This window comes from Pleuronectes platessa, chromosome 1, assembly GCF_947347685.1.
Source record: "Pleuronectes platessa chromosome 1, fPlePla1.1, whole genome shotgun sequence".
In the NCBI taxonomy this organism is placed as follows: domain Eukaryota; kingdom Metazoa; phylum Chordata; class Actinopteri; order Pleuronectiformes; family Pleuronectidae; genus Pleuronectes; species Pleuronectes platessa.
The window spans coordinates 5,997,820-6,019,473 of record NC_070626.1 but is presented as its reverse complement, the minus strand read 5'-3'; the positions used below and the strand labels follow the sequence as shown (position 1 = coordinate 6,019,473).

Below are 21,654 nucleotides of genomic sequence, written 5' to 3'. Positions count from 1 at the left end.
GTTCCCGAGCACTCGGCTCTCCCACAAACACGCTCTCATGAGATACTTCTTTATTTGGACAAAGCTGTGACTGTGTGTCGTGTCTACGAAAGTCAGATCGGGGTCTTGTGTAAATATTGGCCGGGTGTAAAAAGGATAAGAAAAGCCTCGTGTAGTGGTTCATCTGTTGAAGGATACAATGCTTTTAGCAGCATTTACTTTACACAGAGCACTAATAGCTGAAATGTAAATACTGATAACAGCTTTTGGTGGTTTCTGTCAAACAAAAAGGGCCTTTTTGTGGTTAATGTGCAATGAGACACTCTTGGTGTGTGTGTGCATTTCATCACATGAACCTGGCTGTTTTGTGTTTCCAGGGGCAACCAGAGATATTGGTTCAGCTCTGACCAGGATGTGCATGAGGCATCGCAGCATCGAGGCCAAACTTCGCCAGTTCACCAAGTAAGATACACGTCCTTCCTTCCTTCCTTCCTTCCTTCCTTCCTTCCTTCCTTCCTTCCTTCCTTGTTCCTCCTTTCTTCCATTTCATTTCCTTTCCTTCATCAGTGTTTGTGTCATCTCACCTTCCTACTTTTGCTTCCTGTCATGTCGCCAATTCCAGGAGTCGTAAAAGTGCTAGACCTGTTGTGTGCTTCCATCTGAAGCTGACCTGTTTTTTTATGGTTATTATGAAGGGATAAATGTTAGGTGGGTTTGTCTTGTCAGCTGTGTGGACTCCATCAGGAACATTCCTCAGTCTGTACATATTTAAATCCCTGTATATGAATTCAGCCATTGGAACGCAGCACAGCTCGCTCTGGAAACCTCACCAAGAGACTGTTGTTGTTTCTTCTCTCATTCTCCATATTCACTATTTAATTTTTCCACCACGGAAGCTATTACATTGATGGTGACGATGAGGATGATCTATGGCCATGACAACGGCAGGGGTCTCTTTTGAAGCCATCTCAAAGCTGTTGTGTGTCAGCCCCATTAGTATTACATTTTCTGTTAGAGTATTCATTTGTATGAATGTTTGGAAAAGGAGGGAGGCAGTGTTCCAGATTCTAAATTCATGAAGTGGAACGACACGTGGAGGAAATTTATATAATGATCTCGCTCCATAAATATACCACAGCCTCTCATTTTCAGTGGGGCCCGCTGGGGGGAATGTGGGGGTCTCAATTGTACGCAATGAGTCGACGTCTGTATAGTCAAGACAGCAAGCCATGGAAAAATTCACCCTGGGACTGAAATGTTAATTTATTTATCACCATCTTAAATCTCTGTCTCTCCTACAGTGCTTTGATGGAGAGTCTCATCACTCCTCTCCAGGACAAGATTGAGGACTGGAAGAAAACAGCCAACCAGCTGGATAAGGATCATGCAAAAGGTGCAAACACATCACAGCTCCACCTTGTCCCCTATAAATGATCTGTCTGTACAACTGTAACAGTAAATATGTCTTCTTTTTTTTATGTCCAACATATCTAGTATTTGAATGATTGAAGCTCTGCACTTATTAACGGCTAGGATCACTACAAAGTGTACTGCATGTCTGGATGTTGTGCAGTGTAAAATATATTTTCTGTCAACATTTTGCCAATAGGTGTCAGCATCAATGAATGATGCAACTTATCCAAATATTCAAAATTAGGAACATATTGTCGTTATGCTAACATAAAATATAATCCAAACAAAATGTTGTATGCTGCTGTTGCACATCAGTATAGAAACAGTTTCTGAGGAGCTAGTGTTGCAGAGCTAAAATAACGAATTGAGAGCATTCCTCCTTCAAACCAAAAATAAAGCACTATATTAAAATAAACAAAGGACTTTTGTTGAACATGCTCCCACACCAACACTACTAAGTAAAATCCAGATCCAGTTATATTAATATCAACAAAAGTTTGAAGAGTTATCAGTAGAGATGATTCAATTACTTCCTTGAAAAGGCTCAATAGCTAAAAACTGAAATCTTACCTATGGTACACTTCCCTGTTTTACTTGTGGGACTTTTTCAACGGGAAAACTGTAACACCTCTTCTCACCAGATCCATGTTTGATCAATATTCTGTAATGAACTGCCTCATGGAGAACAGTCTTTGATTTAGATCAGGGGAAATGAGGAAAATCCGCTCTGTCACATCCTGAGCCATACATGTTACCATGAGCATTAATATATCATAAGAATATATATATCAGTTCCTTCGCAGTTTGTGATTTGCTGGTTGATTTTATATTAGTATGTACTTTATAGTAGTTGTAAACAGGTTTGGTGATGAGACAGTGTTACGCTCGGTTCTATATATATAATAGCGTTCCTCATGCTTTCATGTTAATCGTATTGATTTCACACCCGCTGCACTAACAGCTCGTACAAAACAAAGATGATGTTCAGTGCCTCCAAACACAGTAAGGTCTTTACCAGCGTCCTCGAGGTTGCACAGCTTCTGGAGGCATTTCTATTTTGATCAGAAAAAAGAGGGTTTTACATTCCTGTTACTGAAACATCTCTCTTCATCCTGTTTCAAGAGTACAAGAGGTCACGCCACGAGATCAAGAAGAAGTCATCTGACACCATGAAATTACAGAAGAAGGCTCGTAAAGGTAACAGTCAGCAGTCTTTTACAGTCCAGCTCAGGCTCATGTCACATTGGATTGAATAGAAACAAGGTCAGACTAAAAGGAGGCCTCTTTTGACCACAGTTACAGTTTATTATGATCTGACAGATTATGATATTGATTTATAGTGTGTATGTGAGTGGGGGTCCTGATAAAACCACTGCAAAACACAAAACACACTCAAAATACAGTGGTCACTTTAAATGTGAACACACAAGTGAAGCAGCTTGAGTCAAACACTGAGGTCAAACACCATAGACTTAGAACAGTTGAGTTAAAAAATAATTGTAGGGTTAATGTTGTCATCTAGTGGCACTTAAAGGCATTACAGGTCTTTTTTCTCATTCGTCCTGAAACACTTCTCTCTGGAATAGATTCCATTCAGTTGCCAGGCAGATGAATGCATCAATGCAAAATATCAAAATGTCCCTTACTTTAGAAAGACATCCTGTCTTTTGTTAATTACATCTGTATGACTTTAGCTGAGTACATGTTATGTAAAATAGTGATAAATTAAATATGATCCATATCATACATTTGTCCTGACAGTGAGAGAAAACAGTGTACTCTGCTGCTATGCTTGTTAGCTCTGTGAGTGCTGACGCTCGGTGTTGTTATTGTTATTATTGTATTTGTTATTATTATTATTTCTGGATGGAGTTTTTGGTTGCAGCAGTATTAAGTTGCTCTAACCTGTGGCACTGTGGCTGTCTTGTGATGGCTCCTTTGTACTAACCTTAACAATGAGTTTTGCTATCTCCCTTCTCTCTGTTCCCTCTTTCTTTCTCTTATTTTGCTTCCTTTTTGCTGCCCCCCCCCTCTCGACTGTCTCTCCCTCCCTGTGGTAATAGAGATCCAGGGTAAGTATCAGCCTGTTGCTCGCTGCAGCTCTTTTGCATCACCTCCTTTCTTACCCACATTCTCCTCCTTCCCATTACCATTCAGGGACATGCTGAATGTAGTGGAGACCCAACTTAGCTCACTTTATTCAGATTATCACTTCATGGTTGATACTGAAATTGTGATATGATTGTTCCAAATGGTCATGAAAAGCTTTCTGTGCATATTAGAGAATTGTTCTACGGTCTAGAATTTTTTTTTAATCTTGTCTTAAGATCAAAACAGAAAGGTTTGTAACCAGGGTTGTATTATTCCACCAGGGGCCGAACAAATCAGTCTTAAACCCCACATTTACCCCACCTATTCAAATTGTTCCAAGTATTAGATACAACACATAATAGATGACCAGCGTAATAGGTTGTTAAGACAAATGTGACAAGAATGAAGCTCAAAGATATACCGGATCTCAAAGAAGGGCCATATACATACAATAGAAACCTAAATTATGGAACGGTTCAAAGCTAGATTTTATGTCAGTGCCCCACAAAAAGACAGAGCCTCAAGATCAGGTAACCATGCAGGTGTCGAAAGTCTATTAGTGTATGAGTTTTACCTGAAAACATTTAGTGACTCTTCAGAGATGGGACCATTTTGCAGATCATCTGATTCCTTCATCTATTCAGTTAAAATCAGTTTTAGTCCTCACTGCATCTGATTTAATGTTGTCTCCATGTGACTGGTTCAAATATAGCTTTTCCAGTTCTGTATAGTTATATAAGTAGAAGTTTCACTTGGTCAATGCATGATGTCATTTTTCGGTATTGACTCCTGCATGTCTTCTGTAGCGGCTACTATGAGTCACAGCTCAAACTTTCATTCTACTGTCATCTCTTGTATTTTCTCTTTCATTCTATCCCTGTTACTGCAGACGTCTGCAGACTTTTCTGCATGCTGTAAGACGACATAGAGTTATATGTCTTGCTTTCCATTCATTCGATTTAGTGTGTTATTCCTGTTAACAGTAGATAGGATTGAGATTGTCCACACCGTGTATATGTATCTGTTGTTTTGGCTCTGTACTGTGTCATGTTCTGTAATTAACCTGCACATTTAGGTCAAAATGTTATTTGACTATATAGAGCATCTCTCCAAAAAAGTGGAAACTGTGATAAATACGAAAAAGTTTCACTCTCATAGAACTTGTATATATAGTGTACACATATATATACAAGTATCCTAGCAGCTTGATTGTGCTGCCCCCCTGTGTCAAAAATAGGTAGTCTAGGTTTAGAGCCTTTGCCATAGGGAACTTTTTATATTTTATATAACAGAATGTATCATATTATGTCTATATAAATACAATATAAACTTAGGGCATCAAGCTATTGGACAAAACCATATAGCAGTGACAAATACCTCTCTGATATGACTTCCATGAGTCCTACACATAATATGCTCAACATTAAGCAGATGGCTGCTGTCAGTCTTAATTAATGACATGGACATAAGAGAAATGTGGTGCACACACAGAATAAACTCCACATAGAAAATAAAACAAGTACACAGCCAAAACATCAAACAATGTGTTTTCATTGTGTATGCTAGTGGTTTGATGGAAAACAGAGGCAGGTGAAGAGAGAGAGAGCCCATGTAGCCAAATTCATGTTTCTTACCTTTTATACCAAGAGTCACTTTCACTCATATGATCTATCCTTCTATCTTTCTTTCCTACATCATCCACCCTCTTCGAAGAAAACCCCACTTTTACCCTTCATACCTGTCTAACATCATCTCCTCCCTGACCCCCCTGTCTCCTCTCCCAGGGCGAGTAGACCTGCAGCCTCAGGTGGACAGTGCCATGCAGGATGTCACCGACCTGTGCCTGTTGATGGAGGAGACAGAGAAGCAGGCGGTGCGCCGCGCCCTGGTGGAGGAGAGGGGTCGCTTCTGCACCTTCATTGGCTTCCTGCAACCAGTCGTGGTGAGGGAATGGAAAGAGGAGTCAGGGTAGAGGTCGAGTGGAGGAAGGGGAGGAGATAAGGAGCATGTTCTGATCTGCTGTGCAGTGTCCTAGTCTCCTGTGTTTGCAGAGCCTCTGATTGACATGTGGGTGTGTCCAAAGTAACCCAAGTAGTGACCGTCGTATGATGCTGAAATACATCAAGTAAACAAGGTGTTTTCTTGTCTGGGAGACAAAATACTGCAATTTAAGTGGGTTTAACATATTGACAAGATATGCGACAGTATCACATTTATAAGCTGGTGCTGTGACCTTTTTACTTAGTGTTAAACAAGCTAAAATGCACGTGAACTATAAATATACTTGAGCCATCTTCTTCAGACCATGCTGGGATGTGCTGAAGAGTCCAATCCATTGATTATATTTTACTGGACTGAAAGAATCTGACTCTAACTTCTTTGAGTCTGATTCCAAGGGACCTCAGCAGGATATATGACTGATTGTTTCTATCTTGTTTTGTAGAACGGAGAGATCGCCATGCTGGGGGAGATCACTCACCTCCAGGCCATCATTGATGACCTCACTGTGCTGACAACAGATCCTCATAAACTGCCCCCTGCTAGTGAACAGGTGAAACACACACACACACACACACACACACACACACACACACACACACACACACACACACACACACACACACACACACACACGACATGCAGAAGACATGTAAAGAAACAAGCTGAACAAACTCTCTTTAACTCCCTGTGTCTGTGTCTCTCTCAGGTGATTAAGGATCTGAAGGGGTCAGATTACAGCTGGTCCTATCAGACCCCTCCCTCATCTCCAAGCAGCTCTGGCTCACGCAAGAGCAGCATGTGCAGGTACTCACACACAAATACAAATACACATGCAGAGTACGCACATACATAACCAGAGCTCACAGCTGCACTTCAGTGTATTTAACTGTGCATCAGTATAAACTGAGGATCAGAAAGAGGAGCCTTCCCTGATGTTTATGTTTCATTATGACTGTCAGTCCCTCTGTGTGTGTCAATCCATCATTACTGTTTGTCCTGTCATCCTCAGCGTAGTATAATCATTCAGTCCATGTGTGTGTAATCAGATTTGTAAATGTGTTAAAAAAGAATGTTTCCAGATTTGCATGTGTTTTGAGCTCTTCACATACAAATCATAAAAATGTTTATAGGTATTAATGGCTCATGGTGTAAGGCTCATAAAGTAAGTGCATTGAGGACGTGTTCTAATCCACCTCTGTTAGTTTAATACTAAAACAAGAGCATAGGGCCAGGCACATTTGTAGTCTACTAAATAATCATGGCGGTGTTTTGGGTGCAACATGCCATAAACCAATCAGGGTGCCTTCTCCCATACCTTGTAAAAGTCATGTGAACTTGCACTTTGGTGGACTGCTATTATTAGGATGAAATAACTAGGTAGTAAGAGAGAACTCTGCAAATATAGAGATATATTTAAATACCTGTATTTATTGTCAAGATTGGTTAATAAAAAAATGTGTTAGTACTTTAGTTATTAAATCTGCTGGTCCCTGTGCAAGTATAAATAACAGTGAAATACTATCAATCAAATGTTTTACTGCATCAAACTTGTAGTGTACGAACAATGCATCTGTCCTAATTATATTTGAGATCAACACACCCATGAGGCTCAGATGTGAAACTAGCATTATACCGTTGTGCAGCTGTAAGTTAGGGCCCTTAATATTCTGCTGTTAATACAGACAGTTACAAACTGGCTGTCTTATTACACATGATTTGAGATCTGCAATCGCCTGTGAACTGAGATACAGTTACACAACTGTCCAGTTACGCTTGCAAAAGTATTGCACCCCCGTGATAAATAACACTACAAGAAGAATACAGTAATCTGAAGAAACAGATGTCTGTGGTTGTTTATCTGAAATAAATCTCATTCAGCGTATGAGTGAATCAGTCTCTGTCAGTATTTGCATGTTGTAGCAGTTGCATGCAAGTTCACAGCCTTTATCCTGTATTGTGTAGTGTGTATTTGTGTGAGTGCCCTGGATCCTCATAAGCTTACACACTCTCTGTCTACCCCCACCCCTTTCTCCCCCCCCCCTTCCCCTCACCTCAACCACACTCTGTACTCGTCTCACTGTTTTTCTGTTTGTGTGTGAACTGGTGATTTGCCCTCTTTCTCTCCTGCCGGGTGTTTGGTTGTCCTGCTTCCCTCTCTTTTTTGGGGGTCTTTGCTTTTTAACTGTGACTGGTGTGTCACTAACAACTTGCTGTGGACTGTTCCTGAAACTTCCATCCATCACCTGAAACCAACCACACCATCCTCCTACCATCCACCTACCATCACCCGCCCTTCACATCTTACACATTTCCTTCTTTCTAAATCACTTTTCCGCAAACCTGCTCTCTCTCCCTAAACACTGTCCTTACTCCACATTGACGTCACCTTCATCCCTTCTTCACCCTCCTCACCCCCCTTCAACAATCCGTCCTCCTCCTCCTCCTCTGCACCCTTCACCCCCACAGCAGCGTCAACAGCGCCCACAGTAGTGCCTCCCGTTCGTCAGGAGGAGGCGGTAGTTGTGGTATTGGCGGAGGTGGTGGTGGTGGAGGCTCCCAACCGCACTCACCCACCTCCTCCTCCTCCTCCTCCTATCGGTACCGCAGCAACCTGCCGCACCAGCCTCTGCCGCCGGGGGGCATCGCGGCACACCGCCTCAGCAGCGTCTCCTCCCACGACTCGGGGTTTGTGTCCCAGGATGCTAATATCTACTCCAAGCCCCCGTCACCCATGCCCTCTGACATCACGAGCCAGGTACATATGCCTTAGACACGTATATATACCAAATGTTTGGGATTGGAAATCAACCAGAGTTATTTATCTTGGAAAAAAATATGGATTTTACTCATGCACACGCAGTGTCCACATGAACATATCAATTATTGCTATGTACGTCTAAATCAGTTAACAAGATGTTTTTCTATCCATGTTCCTAATGTAGAAGTCGTCCAGCTCAGCATCATCCGAGGCCTCAGAAACCTGCCAATCAGTCAGTGAATGCAGCTCCCCCACAACTGTGAGTACTGGTATTCATACTGCATATGATGTAGCCAACCAGTACACTACAAATTGCTGTGTGTGGCATGAGTTGAAGGGAACAGGAACATTTTCCCTTATCAAATGATCCATTAAAATAGCTTGAAGATATAATTAGGATGACTCTCATTGAGCACATACCTCTGCCAAGGCCCAACAGTCCCCTTAAATCCAATCCAGCTGCACAAATGCACACACTCATACACACTTCCTTAGATATGCCAGATTTTTTTCACCAAGATCCATGATTGATTCCCTGGTAAATAAGTAAAATTGTCAAAAAAAACGCGTCTTGCAATGTTAAAGAAAGGGATTAAACATTTTTTAAGGGTTCTCCTCTAGTACATTTTGTGGAAATTGGTTTTCATGTTTTAGTGTTATCTTACTGACAACAAACCAACAAACATCCTTGGCTTAGGTCTTGTTTAGTTTTTCATTTTTTTGAATTTTCACTTTTGCAAAAACTGTTTTCTCGTGGCAAAACTGTTTGTCAGTAAAAGTTAAAGTAATTGTGAACATTTTGTTGATATAATTTAATTTATGATCAACAATTTATGAATTACATTTACCAAAGCAAAGTCTAATGGAGATTTTTACATCAGGTGGTAGAGAAAACCTTCAACAGAACAGGTAGCCTTTGCTCTCTAGGGGCTAAATTTGCAGAGATGGTATTTTAGGCATAAACTAATTCAACACCATCCACAAGAGAAACATTTGTAATAATGCAACTTGTGCGTGAGGTGTTGAATAAATGTCTGTCTGTGCTTTCCAAAATAAGAATATTTCAAGTCAGGAATCAGACACATAGAGGGTTGCTTGTTTGCAGTCGAAGTTTATGAAAAATGTCATTGTCCTGTGCATGAAGACAGCATTTTCTTCACCTGCTCGTGTTTTGTACGGTGGTGTGTCACTGCTGTAGTAGAAATGGTGCAGTGGAGTGTTAATCACATTTTTTTATAAGATTTACAGTCATTTGCTGGTCCTTCTCACCAATTGAGATTTTTTAACCTAAAAAAACAGGTTCCTTCTATTCATGTTCAAGAGCTTCCGGTCTTTGCTTTTCATTATGCATTCTCTGCAGTATGCACATCTGTTTGCAGAAAACAAACACGATACAATGATGCTTATGGAGCCTAGTAAATATTCATGTTCGATTGTAAGCAGCATCTTTCATCCCCAGCAGCTTGCACATACAAATTCCTTCCCTCAGTGGATTATCACCCTTATCAGCCTTCTGGTGGCAGTTAGCCCTGCGTCCAACTCTTCTTCAAGTGATACCCATTGTCAAGATGGATTATGTGGCCCAAAATTGTCGGATTACCTGTGAAATCCCAAATTCTCTCCATGTTACAAGTGTGTAATTCCTCTATATCCACATCAAACAACACTGTGTTAACAGTGCAGCAACATGACGTGGTAGAGCCATCCTGCATGATATAGACTGGGTGAAAATATTCACCCCTGATTGTGGTGAGTCCATTTGTGTTTAGATTTCTGTGTATTGTGGCTAATGGCGAAATAAACACTCACTTTAACCACAGCTCCTGCCAATTGAAGTTGCAGGTGGTCTCTGCTCCAGCCTCAGGGAGCAGTAAAGAGCCCATTACTAGGTCATCAAAAATAAACTATTTATAGTCAAATAGCCATTTTCTGTCCTACAATGATGCAGAATTACTGCTCTGAAGAGCTAATGGTCAAATCAAAACCATAAGAGTTTTTAATGCATGCATGGGGCTTCTTAAACACATCCCATCATCTTTTTAATATGCACATTCAAGCTGTGGTATGTAGTTTTCCTAGAATTCACCGATGTAGTTCTTACAGACTAATAATTACACTTAGTTTGGACATAGAGTCATTTTGATGCCTGGACAGCAGTGAATAATGTTTTCTGTTCTCAAACCTACAGCTGATCTTTTCCTACTCTCCTCATTCACACTGAGTGTGTGTATGTGTCGTTGTTGATGTCTTTCTTTTTCATGTGTTCGGCCCAGGGGTTCTCCCACCACAGCTGGCTGCCGCTCTCACTCTCTTCTTCTCCTAGTCCACGTCCACGTCCATATTTTCTCTCTCTGATGATACGACTATGTCTCTCGTCCCGCAGTTTGGCTCGTCCTTCGCAACCTTCCGCCCCACTCTCTCTCACTCTGGCTCCACCAGGCCTCTCTCTGTCATTCTCCCCGTTCCTGCGTCCCCACCCTATAACTGCCCCCCCGGATCCAGCTCCTCCTCTCCCACATCAAAGGTTCCTATTTGGAAGGTTTGTTCTCCATTCGCTTCCATCTCTTCAGTTGCACCTTTTTTCTCCTGTTTTCTGTCAAACATTATGTTTAACATGTTTGGTGTATTTTCTTTACATTTTCATTGCTTTGCTTTGCTAGTATTCTCACCCATCTGCTGTGTGTGCATGCTTTTTTTTGGCCTCCCCTGTCTCACTCACTGGTTTTGCAATCTAACCGACCGGGGATTGACGAAAACTTAGCAGGATGTGGAGAGCTGACCAATCAAACTCATCAACTTCAGCACATGCTCAAAAAGGCCCCTGCCCACACACACACACACACACACACACTTACCCCTCTACACGCACGCACATAAACTCCTCCAAGCACCCACCTGTGAAGGCCCCCTCTCTCTGCACTCAGATGAAGGGCTTCAAACTGCTGGATAGGGGACAAAGTCTCTATATGCTAATCCTACCTGCCACTTCCTGCTTATTAATTCCACTCACCTCCTCAGGATTGGTCCAAAGCAGGTCAGTATGAGCAGCCCGTGGCTGCAGCAGCAGTCCAGAGGAGAAAGGAGCCCCTCGATAGACTGAGGGAGAGCGAAGCATCACCAGGCTCCCAGGGGTACGCCGGGACATCACACCCCGATGACGGCCAGAGAGCCAGGATCACTCCTGCTAATATTGCTGCCAAGGTAATGACACGTGATGCGGACAAGCAGGTGGAAGATGCAGAATAATATGTTCGGCTAATATGTTGAGGGATATTTGCAGTACAGCAATCCATTTAAAATGGGTATAATAGACCTGTGAATCAACTGTGACAGTGATCTTTATTTGGCAGTATCTAAGGCATGGGATAGTGCTTTAAATCAACACACCACATCAGTACATCTAAAAAAATTACTTTTAATTCACTTTTTTCTAATGTTTAAAGTTTGATTCCACTTGCCTGTGTTAAGATGAACCCATCACACACATGCAAGCACGATATTGAGTTATAAGATTAAGCAGTAAAATACTAACTAACCATAACATACACTGTTCAGCACAGTTATGTGTCTTAACATAAAAAGTACTTGTAAACTAAAAAAGGTTATTTAAAACATTTGGATCTACAATGAGAATCTCTAAAACATCTCCTTAATGAGAAGAGGTGCACACAGACATTTGTCTTTCTTTTTTAATACTTTGTTTTATTTTGAAGACGAGACAGTAGATAATCAATATGGAGGAGATGTATTTTGTCAGTGGAGCTATGATTTCATTTATGGAGCAATACACAACAATTAACTTTCACACTTTTACAATCTCACACCATTGTAATAAAATGTATGATAATGCAATATTATGACTATACAGACTATACAACATGTAGAAACACTTTCTTCCAAAACAAGTGGTCTCTATCCATATGAAGTAGATTAGTCAGGCTAGTATACTGTTATTATTTTTTGTGTTTTAATATTGTCTTGGACTTAATAATAAGCACATTCACTCCTGTTGCTCAGTGTGTTATGCAGAGAATGGAAGTTAATAAAACATAATTCACATTTAATCAACAAAATGTCTGCATTAAGAAAAGAGTTTAGCTATTACTGTAAACATCTGTCCATGTGGCCTCTCTGCATTTGGTCAGCATGGAGAGGAGGTTTCCCCAGCAGCCAGTGACCTGGCCATGGTGCTGACCAGAGGACTGAGTATGGAGCAGCAGAAGAACAGCAGAGACTCGCTGCTGTACTCCAGTGGATACAGCACAGAGACCACAACCCCATCCTGCTCTGAGGACACCATCCCCTCACAAGGTGAACCTCTCAACTCTGCAATATGCTCCACTCAGCTTTTTATCCATTTCAGCCCAGATTTGTATATATTTCTCCTGGCTGCTTCCATCATGTTTTCTATTGTCTGTGTACAATCTCAGAAAATTCTACTTGTGATGGGCTAAATTATATTTAAATTAATCCGGATTTACCCGGATTTACAACGGAATATTAGGCCTCATGTAAAAACATATTTGAGCTCTTATTAATGGTCAGTTCATACGAACATTAATCATTTTACACCACTTTTATGACAGGGTCAGACCACTCGTATATTCAGTTTGCACCTGAAAAGAAAACTCAGACTCAATTGGTAAATTGTTCTCCCAAATCCCTTGTCACGCTCAACATCAGATCAGAACTGTTTGTACCAATTCATTTTTCCCAGTGTCTTTAGAGTTTGATGTAATCAACATCCCCCAAAAGGAATTAGGTTTTTAATTATCCAAGCAGCAATAGAGTATATGAGATTGTTATCTGACAATTTCCTTGATGCCAGACTTATGGCTTATTTGATTTAATGTGTCTTTTGCTGTAATAATCCAATTCTGTGATCTCACAAAATAATTTTTCCTCTTTTCTCCTATGAATCCAATTTTCTTCTCACTTTTCAAAAATTCATCATCTCTTCGTCTACCTTGTCTTTCTTCCTTTGCATTAGGTTCAGACTATGACTGCTACTCAGTGAATGGTGATACTGAAGGCCCAGATGGACAGACAGAGTTCGACAAGTCCTCCACAATTCCTCGTCACTCTAATATCGCCCAGAACTACCGGCGCATGATCCAGACCAAGAGGCCAGCCAGTACAGCCGGCCTACCCAGTGGTGTGCATGTTCATGGGATATCAGGACAATCTGGTGGAGCTGCTGGAGGCGGAGCAGGGACTCCCGGCACTGCGACCATTCGACGAACCCCATCTACTAAACCAGGTGTTAGGCGCACATTGTCCAATGCTGGTCCCATCCCGATCCGACCACCCATTGTGCCTGTCAAGACCCCCACGGTTCCCGGAGACTCACATTCACCTGGGGCAGGGGGTGGTGCGTATGCAGCTGGAGGACATTCGGGTGGTGTACCTGTGCGTGTAGGCAGTGAGGAGTGTGTGTTCTATGCTGGAGTGGAGGACGCACAGGGTGCGCTTGATTATGTGAAGGCGTCACCCAAGCGCCTCAGCCTACCTAACACTGCCTGGGGATCAGGGGCAGCATTAGAGGTCTATGCCCAACAGCATGGGGGTCTTGTAATGGGGACAGGCTCAGGGGCCGGATCAGAGGAGGATCAGATGATCGCGGCAAATCGGCATAGTCTAGTAGAGAAGATCGGCGAGTTGGTAGCCAGTGCACACGCCCTTGGCGAGGGGCAATTCCCTTTCGCCACTCTTCCGGATGACCCAGGCCTGCCACCAACTGGCTCCACCGATGCTCAGACAGGGATAGAGGAGGCAGAAGGGTCCGGTGATATGTTGACCACTATCAGGAGAGGAGTCCGCCTTCGCAAGACCGTGTCCAATGACCGCTCTGCACCTCGCATCTTGTGATTCGGGGAGATGCAGGAAGAAGATGATACTTGTCAGCCAATAGGGAGTCAGGTGTTGGTGTGGTGCAATTCAACCGCCTAGTACATTCACAAAAAACTTAACCATGTAGGGAAAGCTATAATATAAAAGAAGATGAATGAAAACATACACAAAAAACAAGTTTTAAAACATCATTAGAGTAAATGATATATAATATTACAATGATAATAACATTGTTAATGTTAATTCATGCTGACAATTCAAAGTTAAATACTGAATATTGACAGGCTCCTAGCAGGCCACTATAACTAGTGTGTGTTGGACGCATGTTTGTCTTCTCTACACCCTCACCCAGGGACGGACAGACTCGCAGGAAAGACAGGTATAAAAATAATGAGGCGAGGAAAGCGCGAAAGACTGGGTTCTGTTCTGTTTGCCAACCTACACTTTTCCCCACCCTCTTCTTTAACTAACCCGACCATATATTCCCAGATGAAAGACTGATGACTGAACGAGGGGCCATTGGGGACGAAAGGGAGAAGTGGGAGGGGAGATCAGGGTTCCATGTGACCGGCTGGATTTGAACTGGCTTTCTCAGCAACAACACACTGTACTTATAAGCCAAGTGAACTGAAGCTTTGGTACTAGCACGGGGAGCTAACAAACCAGAGGGCTCCTCTGGTTCATCCCCCCAAAAAATACTGTTGGCATTGAACCGTGCTAGTGCCCCTTCCCCTCTCTCTTGCTCTCTCTCTCTCTCTCTCTGTATAGTGTGTGTGCATTCATGTGTATGTGTTTGGGCAAATGTGAAAGATGGTTGCGTGCGCATGTTGATGAATGTGTGTGCGTGCGCGAGGGGGGTGGGTAAAGCTCTGCTGCAGGACAGCTGGTTACCCAATGAGGGCAGGGCTTTTCTCCTGTTTGTCGTGCGTGTAATTTCTTGTTTATATCGTAACGTCATTTACCTTGTTGCCACTGTACGAGACGTTAGGAGAAGTAATCCAGGCGTATAGATATATTCATATATATTTTCTAGAACCAGAGAGAAATGTTAAATCAGAAATGGAGCAATAAATGTGTTTTATTTTCTTGTTTCGAAAAAAAAAAAGGATTGATGGGAGTATTGTGGATTCTCCTTTGTAACATTCAGGCAATCATCAGGAATGCTAAATTACACATCGACTGTGAATTCATGCCAAGCCAGGTTTGGCCTTCTTTTTTTTCTCTCTGTCCCTGTGTCTGTTTGGGGGAGGAAGCTGATCACAAAAAATGTTGAGAAAAAAAAGGAAAACTGTAAGCACTTTGAAACGGTAGGTGGTAGTGTAGAGTATGTACTATAGCCACTAGGTGTCGCTGTAGCCATACACTGTTAGGGAGCACGAGCGTGAGAGAGAAGGTTGTCAATAAGACTGTGTCCTGAGGAAATTATTTAATTTGTGAAAGGAGAGGAAGAAAGAGGAAGTGAAGAAGACTTGTAATTGGAGTGGAATGATTGGTCAAATGAGAGATGGGATAAGGAAGTAAAAGCTAAATATTTATTTAAAAATGGACTGGAGGTCAGGGCCCTTCAGGGGTCTACAAGCCATCGCAAGCTGTGGATTCTTGAATAGTGCTGAGGGTTTTTATGATGTGGATGAGACTGAGCACACAATCCTTTATAACATCTCTGCATAGAGAGGTCAGGCTACTTTTGGAAATTAGCTTCAGATGGTTGGTGACAAACCTCATGACGAACAGACATGTTCTCATTAGCCATGCAGATTGTTTTGGTAAAATTTTGTCCAGGTTCACATAACTGACATTTCTGTCTCCTCCCTAACAATCAAGGTGAAGGCAATTTTATTTTTGATGCTCATAACATTAAAAGAATCAAGTTAAAAACAGCTCTTTCTCTGCCCAGAGACAAAGGTCTTGTTTCTCTGTTTCATCGACACATTCTCTTTTCTAAATCTATATATATTCTACCAGGAGATCTTACAGTAACTTGGATATTTTCTCAGACTCATCACTGTGGATTTTTAAAAATGCTATGTTTTGATACTGCAAGCACAACAGATTCAGTTAATTTAACCTCCTGCGTGAAGGCAGGAATATCAAATCTCAAATACCTGGGCGAAAAAATCCCAAACCATCACCAGGCAGAATATTACAGAATAGGTTTATTTGAAATTGGGCTCCACTGACTTTTGAACCAACGACAGTAGACCTGAGATTCAAATTACATGGAGATTATGATTGGACAAACATTTGAGTGGCATGTATGTATTCTGAGCTCTGTATTCAGACTTTTTAAATTGAACACAGTGGGATTGTTTTTCCCATGGTCAAACCCCATATTACAAATTTATCTCATATTTATGTATAAATACATATCAGCACATTGGCTTATCTGCAATTATGGTCTTAAATACTGTAATCTTGCATAGTGGGGAGGCAAAGTTAAGCCTTGAACATGGCTGAGCAACAACCTTTAGCCCCAGATTCACTTCGGTCAAAAAATTCTCCCTTTATTAAATGACATAGGAACTTCACCGTCTTCTGACCACATGATACATAGTGTTTCTGAGCTGTCGGTTAGCAACAGGTAGCTTTGCTTCCGGCTCTGTGAAGTCGCCAGCTCGTTGCGGTCTTTAAAAGTAATTTTACTTACTACTGTTCTGGTAATGTAATGTTTAACAAGTCATTGAATACATTTTTCATGGTACATTCATGGACCAATATCAGTTCAGTTAACGATTGAAACATACATTAAGTCACAGAAAATGAATGTAGCTCCATTGATCAAGTTCTTTTAGCCTATTGATTGTTAAGTGAGCACAACATTGCTGTCTTAGCTAATTAAATCTACCAGGCTACCCCAGTGCATTTCAGTCCAGCTCATTGCAGATAACCCAGTCGGGCTCAGGGCACGGCAGAATGAAAGGATCATTTGTGGACATTAAGAAGAGGTGATAATGCGTTTACTGATGACAAAGAAGCCGGAGTTACACTCGTGAAGCTGACAGAGAGAGGAAAAGATGTGTGGAACGAGCATTTCACTGCCTGTTCATACGTGTGTACTGTATATGCTGATACTTGTACCCGAGAATCAGGCGCACAGATTTGGTATAAACGTTTGTTAGGAAATATTACATGGACAATTTAGTTTTTCATCCTGCAGTAGGCTACTGTTTGAATATTAAGTCTTACTTTTAATTAATGTAAAAAAAAGAAGAAAAAAAACTCCAGGTGTAACACAAACTACTAAGCTGTGTTACATATGGATGTGGGGTGTGTGGGTCGAGAGCGAGTTTGTCTTTGTTTGGCTGTTGAACTGTAGGCTAGTTGAATTCTTCATCAACATGTCTGTACGTGCTTTTAGCAGTGACTTGAACATAACCAGTGACATCAGCGCTCCTTTTGTCCACTTATTTATTATATTTTGCTGAATAGAGCACTGTTTTAGAAATGTGTGCCACTGTTTTAAAAATAAAATTAGGTTGAATTAATATAAAGATACAGAGAGGAGGATGTTTGCAAGTTTCAAACATTTTCACACTCTGCAAGCACTTTTCTTTCTTTCTATGCTTCAGCAAGGGGATGTTTTATTGTTTTTGTCTGGGGGGGTATCACTGTATGTGTCCTGTCACATGCTGATGATGCGTGTTGTATCAGGTGAATCAGACTGGGTGAGAGGGTGGAAGGGGAGAGCAGAGGGCTCCAACTTCAACCCCCCCTCCCTAAAATAGAAAAGTTAAAGGTATGAAAATGTTCCACTGACGTGTTTGTTTCAGAGGACACATTGTACACAAATATACGTACATATGCTGAATGTACTACAAGCTGTGTGAAATGTTGCAATGTTAGAATTTTGTTCGTGTACAACTGAATGAACTGAACTTCCTGTTTGAAGGGCAGGGAAGCAACACAATAATAGTGTGCATGTACGTACATTCACCATGATGTTCCAGTGTGGGCGTGTTAAAGGAAAGTATCACTGTTTTGGCCACTCAAGGATACGTGGTGTTCCCCCATCTACAAGCTATTCCATACTGCACGGCTCTAAATATATGATTTGGACATTTGAAAACTATCCAAGGACGCTGCTAGAGCCGATTCCACTTGTCTGTATGTGTCTGTGCTATGTGTATATATATTCTAGTTCAACGTGACACAATTTAACTCACTGCCACTTGTCTACAGTAAGTTACTGGTTTAGTAAAGGGTTATAACACCCTGCAGATCAGACACGCAGCTCATTTACAGACAATGGACACAACTCAGGATAAGGCTTCTGAAAACATTGTAACTGCACACAGGATGACTGGCTATGGGATGAGTGTGAGACGAGTGTTAGCTACAACACTGCTATTTTCCTTTAAATCGCCCAAATAACAGCACAAGTCATCCAACTAATCAATAATTTCTTTTTTTAACATGCTGTATTAACTGTGTACTGAACTAACTGTCTGAACAAGCTGAAATAACTGCTCTGCTACACAAGTGTCAATATGCCTATTTTTTATGAGTTGTCGTGTCTGTGGGTTGAAGTCAGCAAAGCAGAGCTACAGTGAAAACATTCTGTAGAAATACACATTGACACAATTACATGCGTCAATGTGTTTTTCAAGTGAAATTCACACAAAAACTGTGTTATGGGCTTTCATTCTGGGCATCCATCCAATATCTACACCACTTATCCTTTTAGGATTGTAGGGGGAGCCATTCCCAGTACACCCTGGACAGGTCACCATTGCATTGCAGGGTCAACATACAGCCAGATTATAACTTCATTCAGACATTAATTCCTACGATCAGTTTAGAGTCTCTAGTGTGGGGGGAAGCAGAAGCACCCAGAGGAAACACACACAGACACCACACCCACACCCCCATGACACCCATTGGGTGCATCCTAAGAAAAACAAAATTCTGATCTACTCCTTTCAACATTTGATGAAAACTTTGATCCATTGTTTGAGATGGTGGAAACGAAGCTGGTCTGAGACATAAATACTCAACAGCAACATTGTCTGCAAAGCCTGTATGAAAACTGCCAATTAAGTCTTGAGTTTGCCTTTCAGTACACACATCTTGAACCAAAAGCAAAAGAAATCTGGATTTTCAAAACCCGGATCCCGTTCATCTTTTTACTCTTTTTTCTGTTTCTCTTTCCGTTCTTAAAACTCCCCTTAACCTCGACAGATCGATACTCACAGGGAGGCCATCTAGCTGACAAATCACAACACATTGCTTCTCATAGAGTCTGGATTGCTTTACTCTGTCTCTGTGCCTCTCAGCCCATGAAAGCCAATGAAAAAATATTCTGATGAAGTCTTTATTTTCCTCACACTGGATAAGAGTTCAGCTCTGTTCCTCTCTCTCTCTCTCTCTGCCTCCCCCTGACTCCTCTTCCTCCCCCTCTCTCCATGTCTGTGTATGTCGGTGTGCAGTACTCCACATGTGTGTGTGTGTGTGTGTGTGGTAATGGCTAACGGGTGGTATCATTATGGGTCCAGAGTGAGCTGTTCAAAGGAGTGTCAGCCAGGGCAAACTTCTACCTCCTGTACCAGTAACGTGAGCTGGCTTTTAAAGCGAGCAGCTGGATGTCTCCATCACAGCACTAGATTACATTTTAATTAATTTTGATCAAGCTTTTTCAGAGATATCCTTTTGGCTCACTCTCACAGGCTGTTTATATTACTTTGATGGTTTCTTGGTGAGCTGTTAACAGAAAACCTGCAAGATGCAAATGTGAGTAGTAGTTCAATGCGAGGAGGGATATTTCACCCACATTACCATTGCAAACAATCTGAGGGTGAGCTTCTTAGTCATTTTGCTATATTTCTGATTCGGCTGCTGTCTCGCCTGCTTTTGGGGATACCCGGTCAGTACTTCATTTTTTGAACTGCCCCGTTTTAATAAATAGATGTCATACATTTGTGGAATATAGATGAATAAGTTCTGGCCAACTTAAAGCTAAAATCTGGTGCCTGAATAGATGCAGGGCTTGGAAAGATGAGCTCTGAAGCAGTGAGAGCTTTTAATAAAGTGGGGCAACAAACTATTTGACATCATGATTCTTCATCAATGTCTAAGATGAAGATCTCATCTTTCCAGATCCATATCTTCCATAACATTATTGGCAAGCTACTAAAAACTAAATTTACTGTTTCATTAATATGCTATCCTCAAACCACTGTTAGAAATGTAGAGGCCGAGGAAGATTTGAGTCGCAGGAATCGACAATGTGTCATTTTGTTATTTTCAGATGTGACATAATGGGATTAAAAGTAAAGTAGGCAGGAGTTGGGCTGCCTGTTGATGGTCAATGACCATAAAACAATCAGCAGTGGCCGACCCACTCATTAATTTTGACAACAATCGAGGCATTCAGATGAGTTCAATAGTTACTCAGATTTATGGGAAATAGACAGACTTGTGCACACAGCATGAACTTCCCAATAGAAATTTGGTGTGATTGTGATGTGTACATTCGAATGCACTGAGAATTCTTAACTGTTTGAAATTATTTGGATAAATATTTTCTTTTGATATGAAAGTTATGTATTTACGATCAGACCTGTATGTATAACCCACTCCTTTAGCCATCTGCCCAGGTTATATTGAGTGTGTGTGTGTGTGTGTACACTGTTTTGTGTTGCATGTGGTTCAGAACCCTGCTGTTCCTCCCCCCACCTCCTACACACAATCTGTCAATCGTTCCCACTATCTAATCCACTACACACAAAGACACACACACAGACACACATGACTAAGGTAGATTCTTGGAAGTAACATGACAGTCCACTGAAGATCTCTAGAGGGGGTCATGCTGTAACGCAGTGTAACTTCCTGTCATACAACCATGCAGAGGGGAGTGGCCTCCTGGTTCCACGGCCGCTGTACCTAAACTGAATGTCTTTCTGTCAGTGCTCCAGTTCTTGCTAGTAGTCTCTCGCTCGCTCGCTCTCTCTCTTCCTCTACAAACCTCCTTCTGCACTCTACAGAGAAATCGCTTCGCAACTGAGCCGTTGAGTTATTTCTACGGGTCTGTTCTGTTCAAACGACATCATTGTGACCGAGTCTTCTGCACTTCTCGTCCCTCCTGAGTAGCCCTGCAGGAACTGTGGTCTTGTCTTTATCTCTTTTCCCCCTCTCACGTCTTCTGCTCTTCTTCTTTAATTTATTGTGAATTAATTTCTGAGGTTTTTTGGCCTTTCAGTTGCTGATGTTGAGGTTTTATCTTTTCTGTCTTTTTTTGTTGTTAATTTTAATCACTGCTAATGTAACAAAACGCACTGTGATGATTCCAGTATTAATAAAAGTTGTACTTAAACTGTGTGCCGCTGTGTGCAGTGGGTCATAATTATGTATATCATTTAGAAAGATGGTGCATGTCCTGGACTAACCTACAACTGTAAGGTTTTGTGAGGAAGACATTACATAAAACAAGGTGACTGTCATTTCATCACAGACTATATTTAGATTAATCAGAAAATACACATTAAACAAATTACAATAATTTTATGGCACTAACCAAAAATATTTTTAATCTGTGTCAGTGACGATCACCAAATATACACAAC

At 41.5% G+C, this 21,654-nt stretch overlaps 1 protein-coding gene across 1 annotated transcript in view; it reads left to right on the top strand.

Annotated features, from left to right (window-relative positions):
- mtss1lb (MTSS I-BAR domain containing 2b) overlaps nucleotides 1-21,409 on the top strand; it is a 69,322-nt gene extending 47,913 nt beyond the window's left edge. Inside the window, exons 4-14 of the mRNA XM_053447111.1 lie at nucleotides 357-441; nucleotides 1,281-1,372; nucleotides 2,515-2,589; nucleotides 5,268-5,425; nucleotides 5,927-6,034; nucleotides 6,191-6,288; nucleotides 7,951-8,239; nucleotides 8,427-8,501; nucleotides 11,261-11,443; nucleotides 12,388-12,553; nucleotides 13,233-21,409. Coding sequence (XP_053303086.1) covers nucleotides 357-441; nucleotides 1,281-1,372; nucleotides 2,515-2,589; nucleotides 5,268-5,425; nucleotides 5,927-6,034; nucleotides 6,191-6,288; nucleotides 7,951-8,239; nucleotides 8,427-8,501; nucleotides 11,261-11,443; nucleotides 12,388-12,553; nucleotides 13,233-14,110 — 2,207 coding nt within the window. The 3' untranslated portion in view covers nucleotides 14,111-21,409. The remainder of the gene's footprint in view (nucleotides 1-356; nucleotides 442-1,280; nucleotides 1,373-2,514; nucleotides 2,590-5,267; nucleotides 5,426-5,926; nucleotides 6,035-6,190; nucleotides 6,289-7,950; nucleotides 8,240-8,426; nucleotides 8,502-11,260; nucleotides 11,444-12,387; nucleotides 12,554-13,232) is intronic.
- Nucleotides 21,410-21,654: the final 245 nt, after the last annotated feature.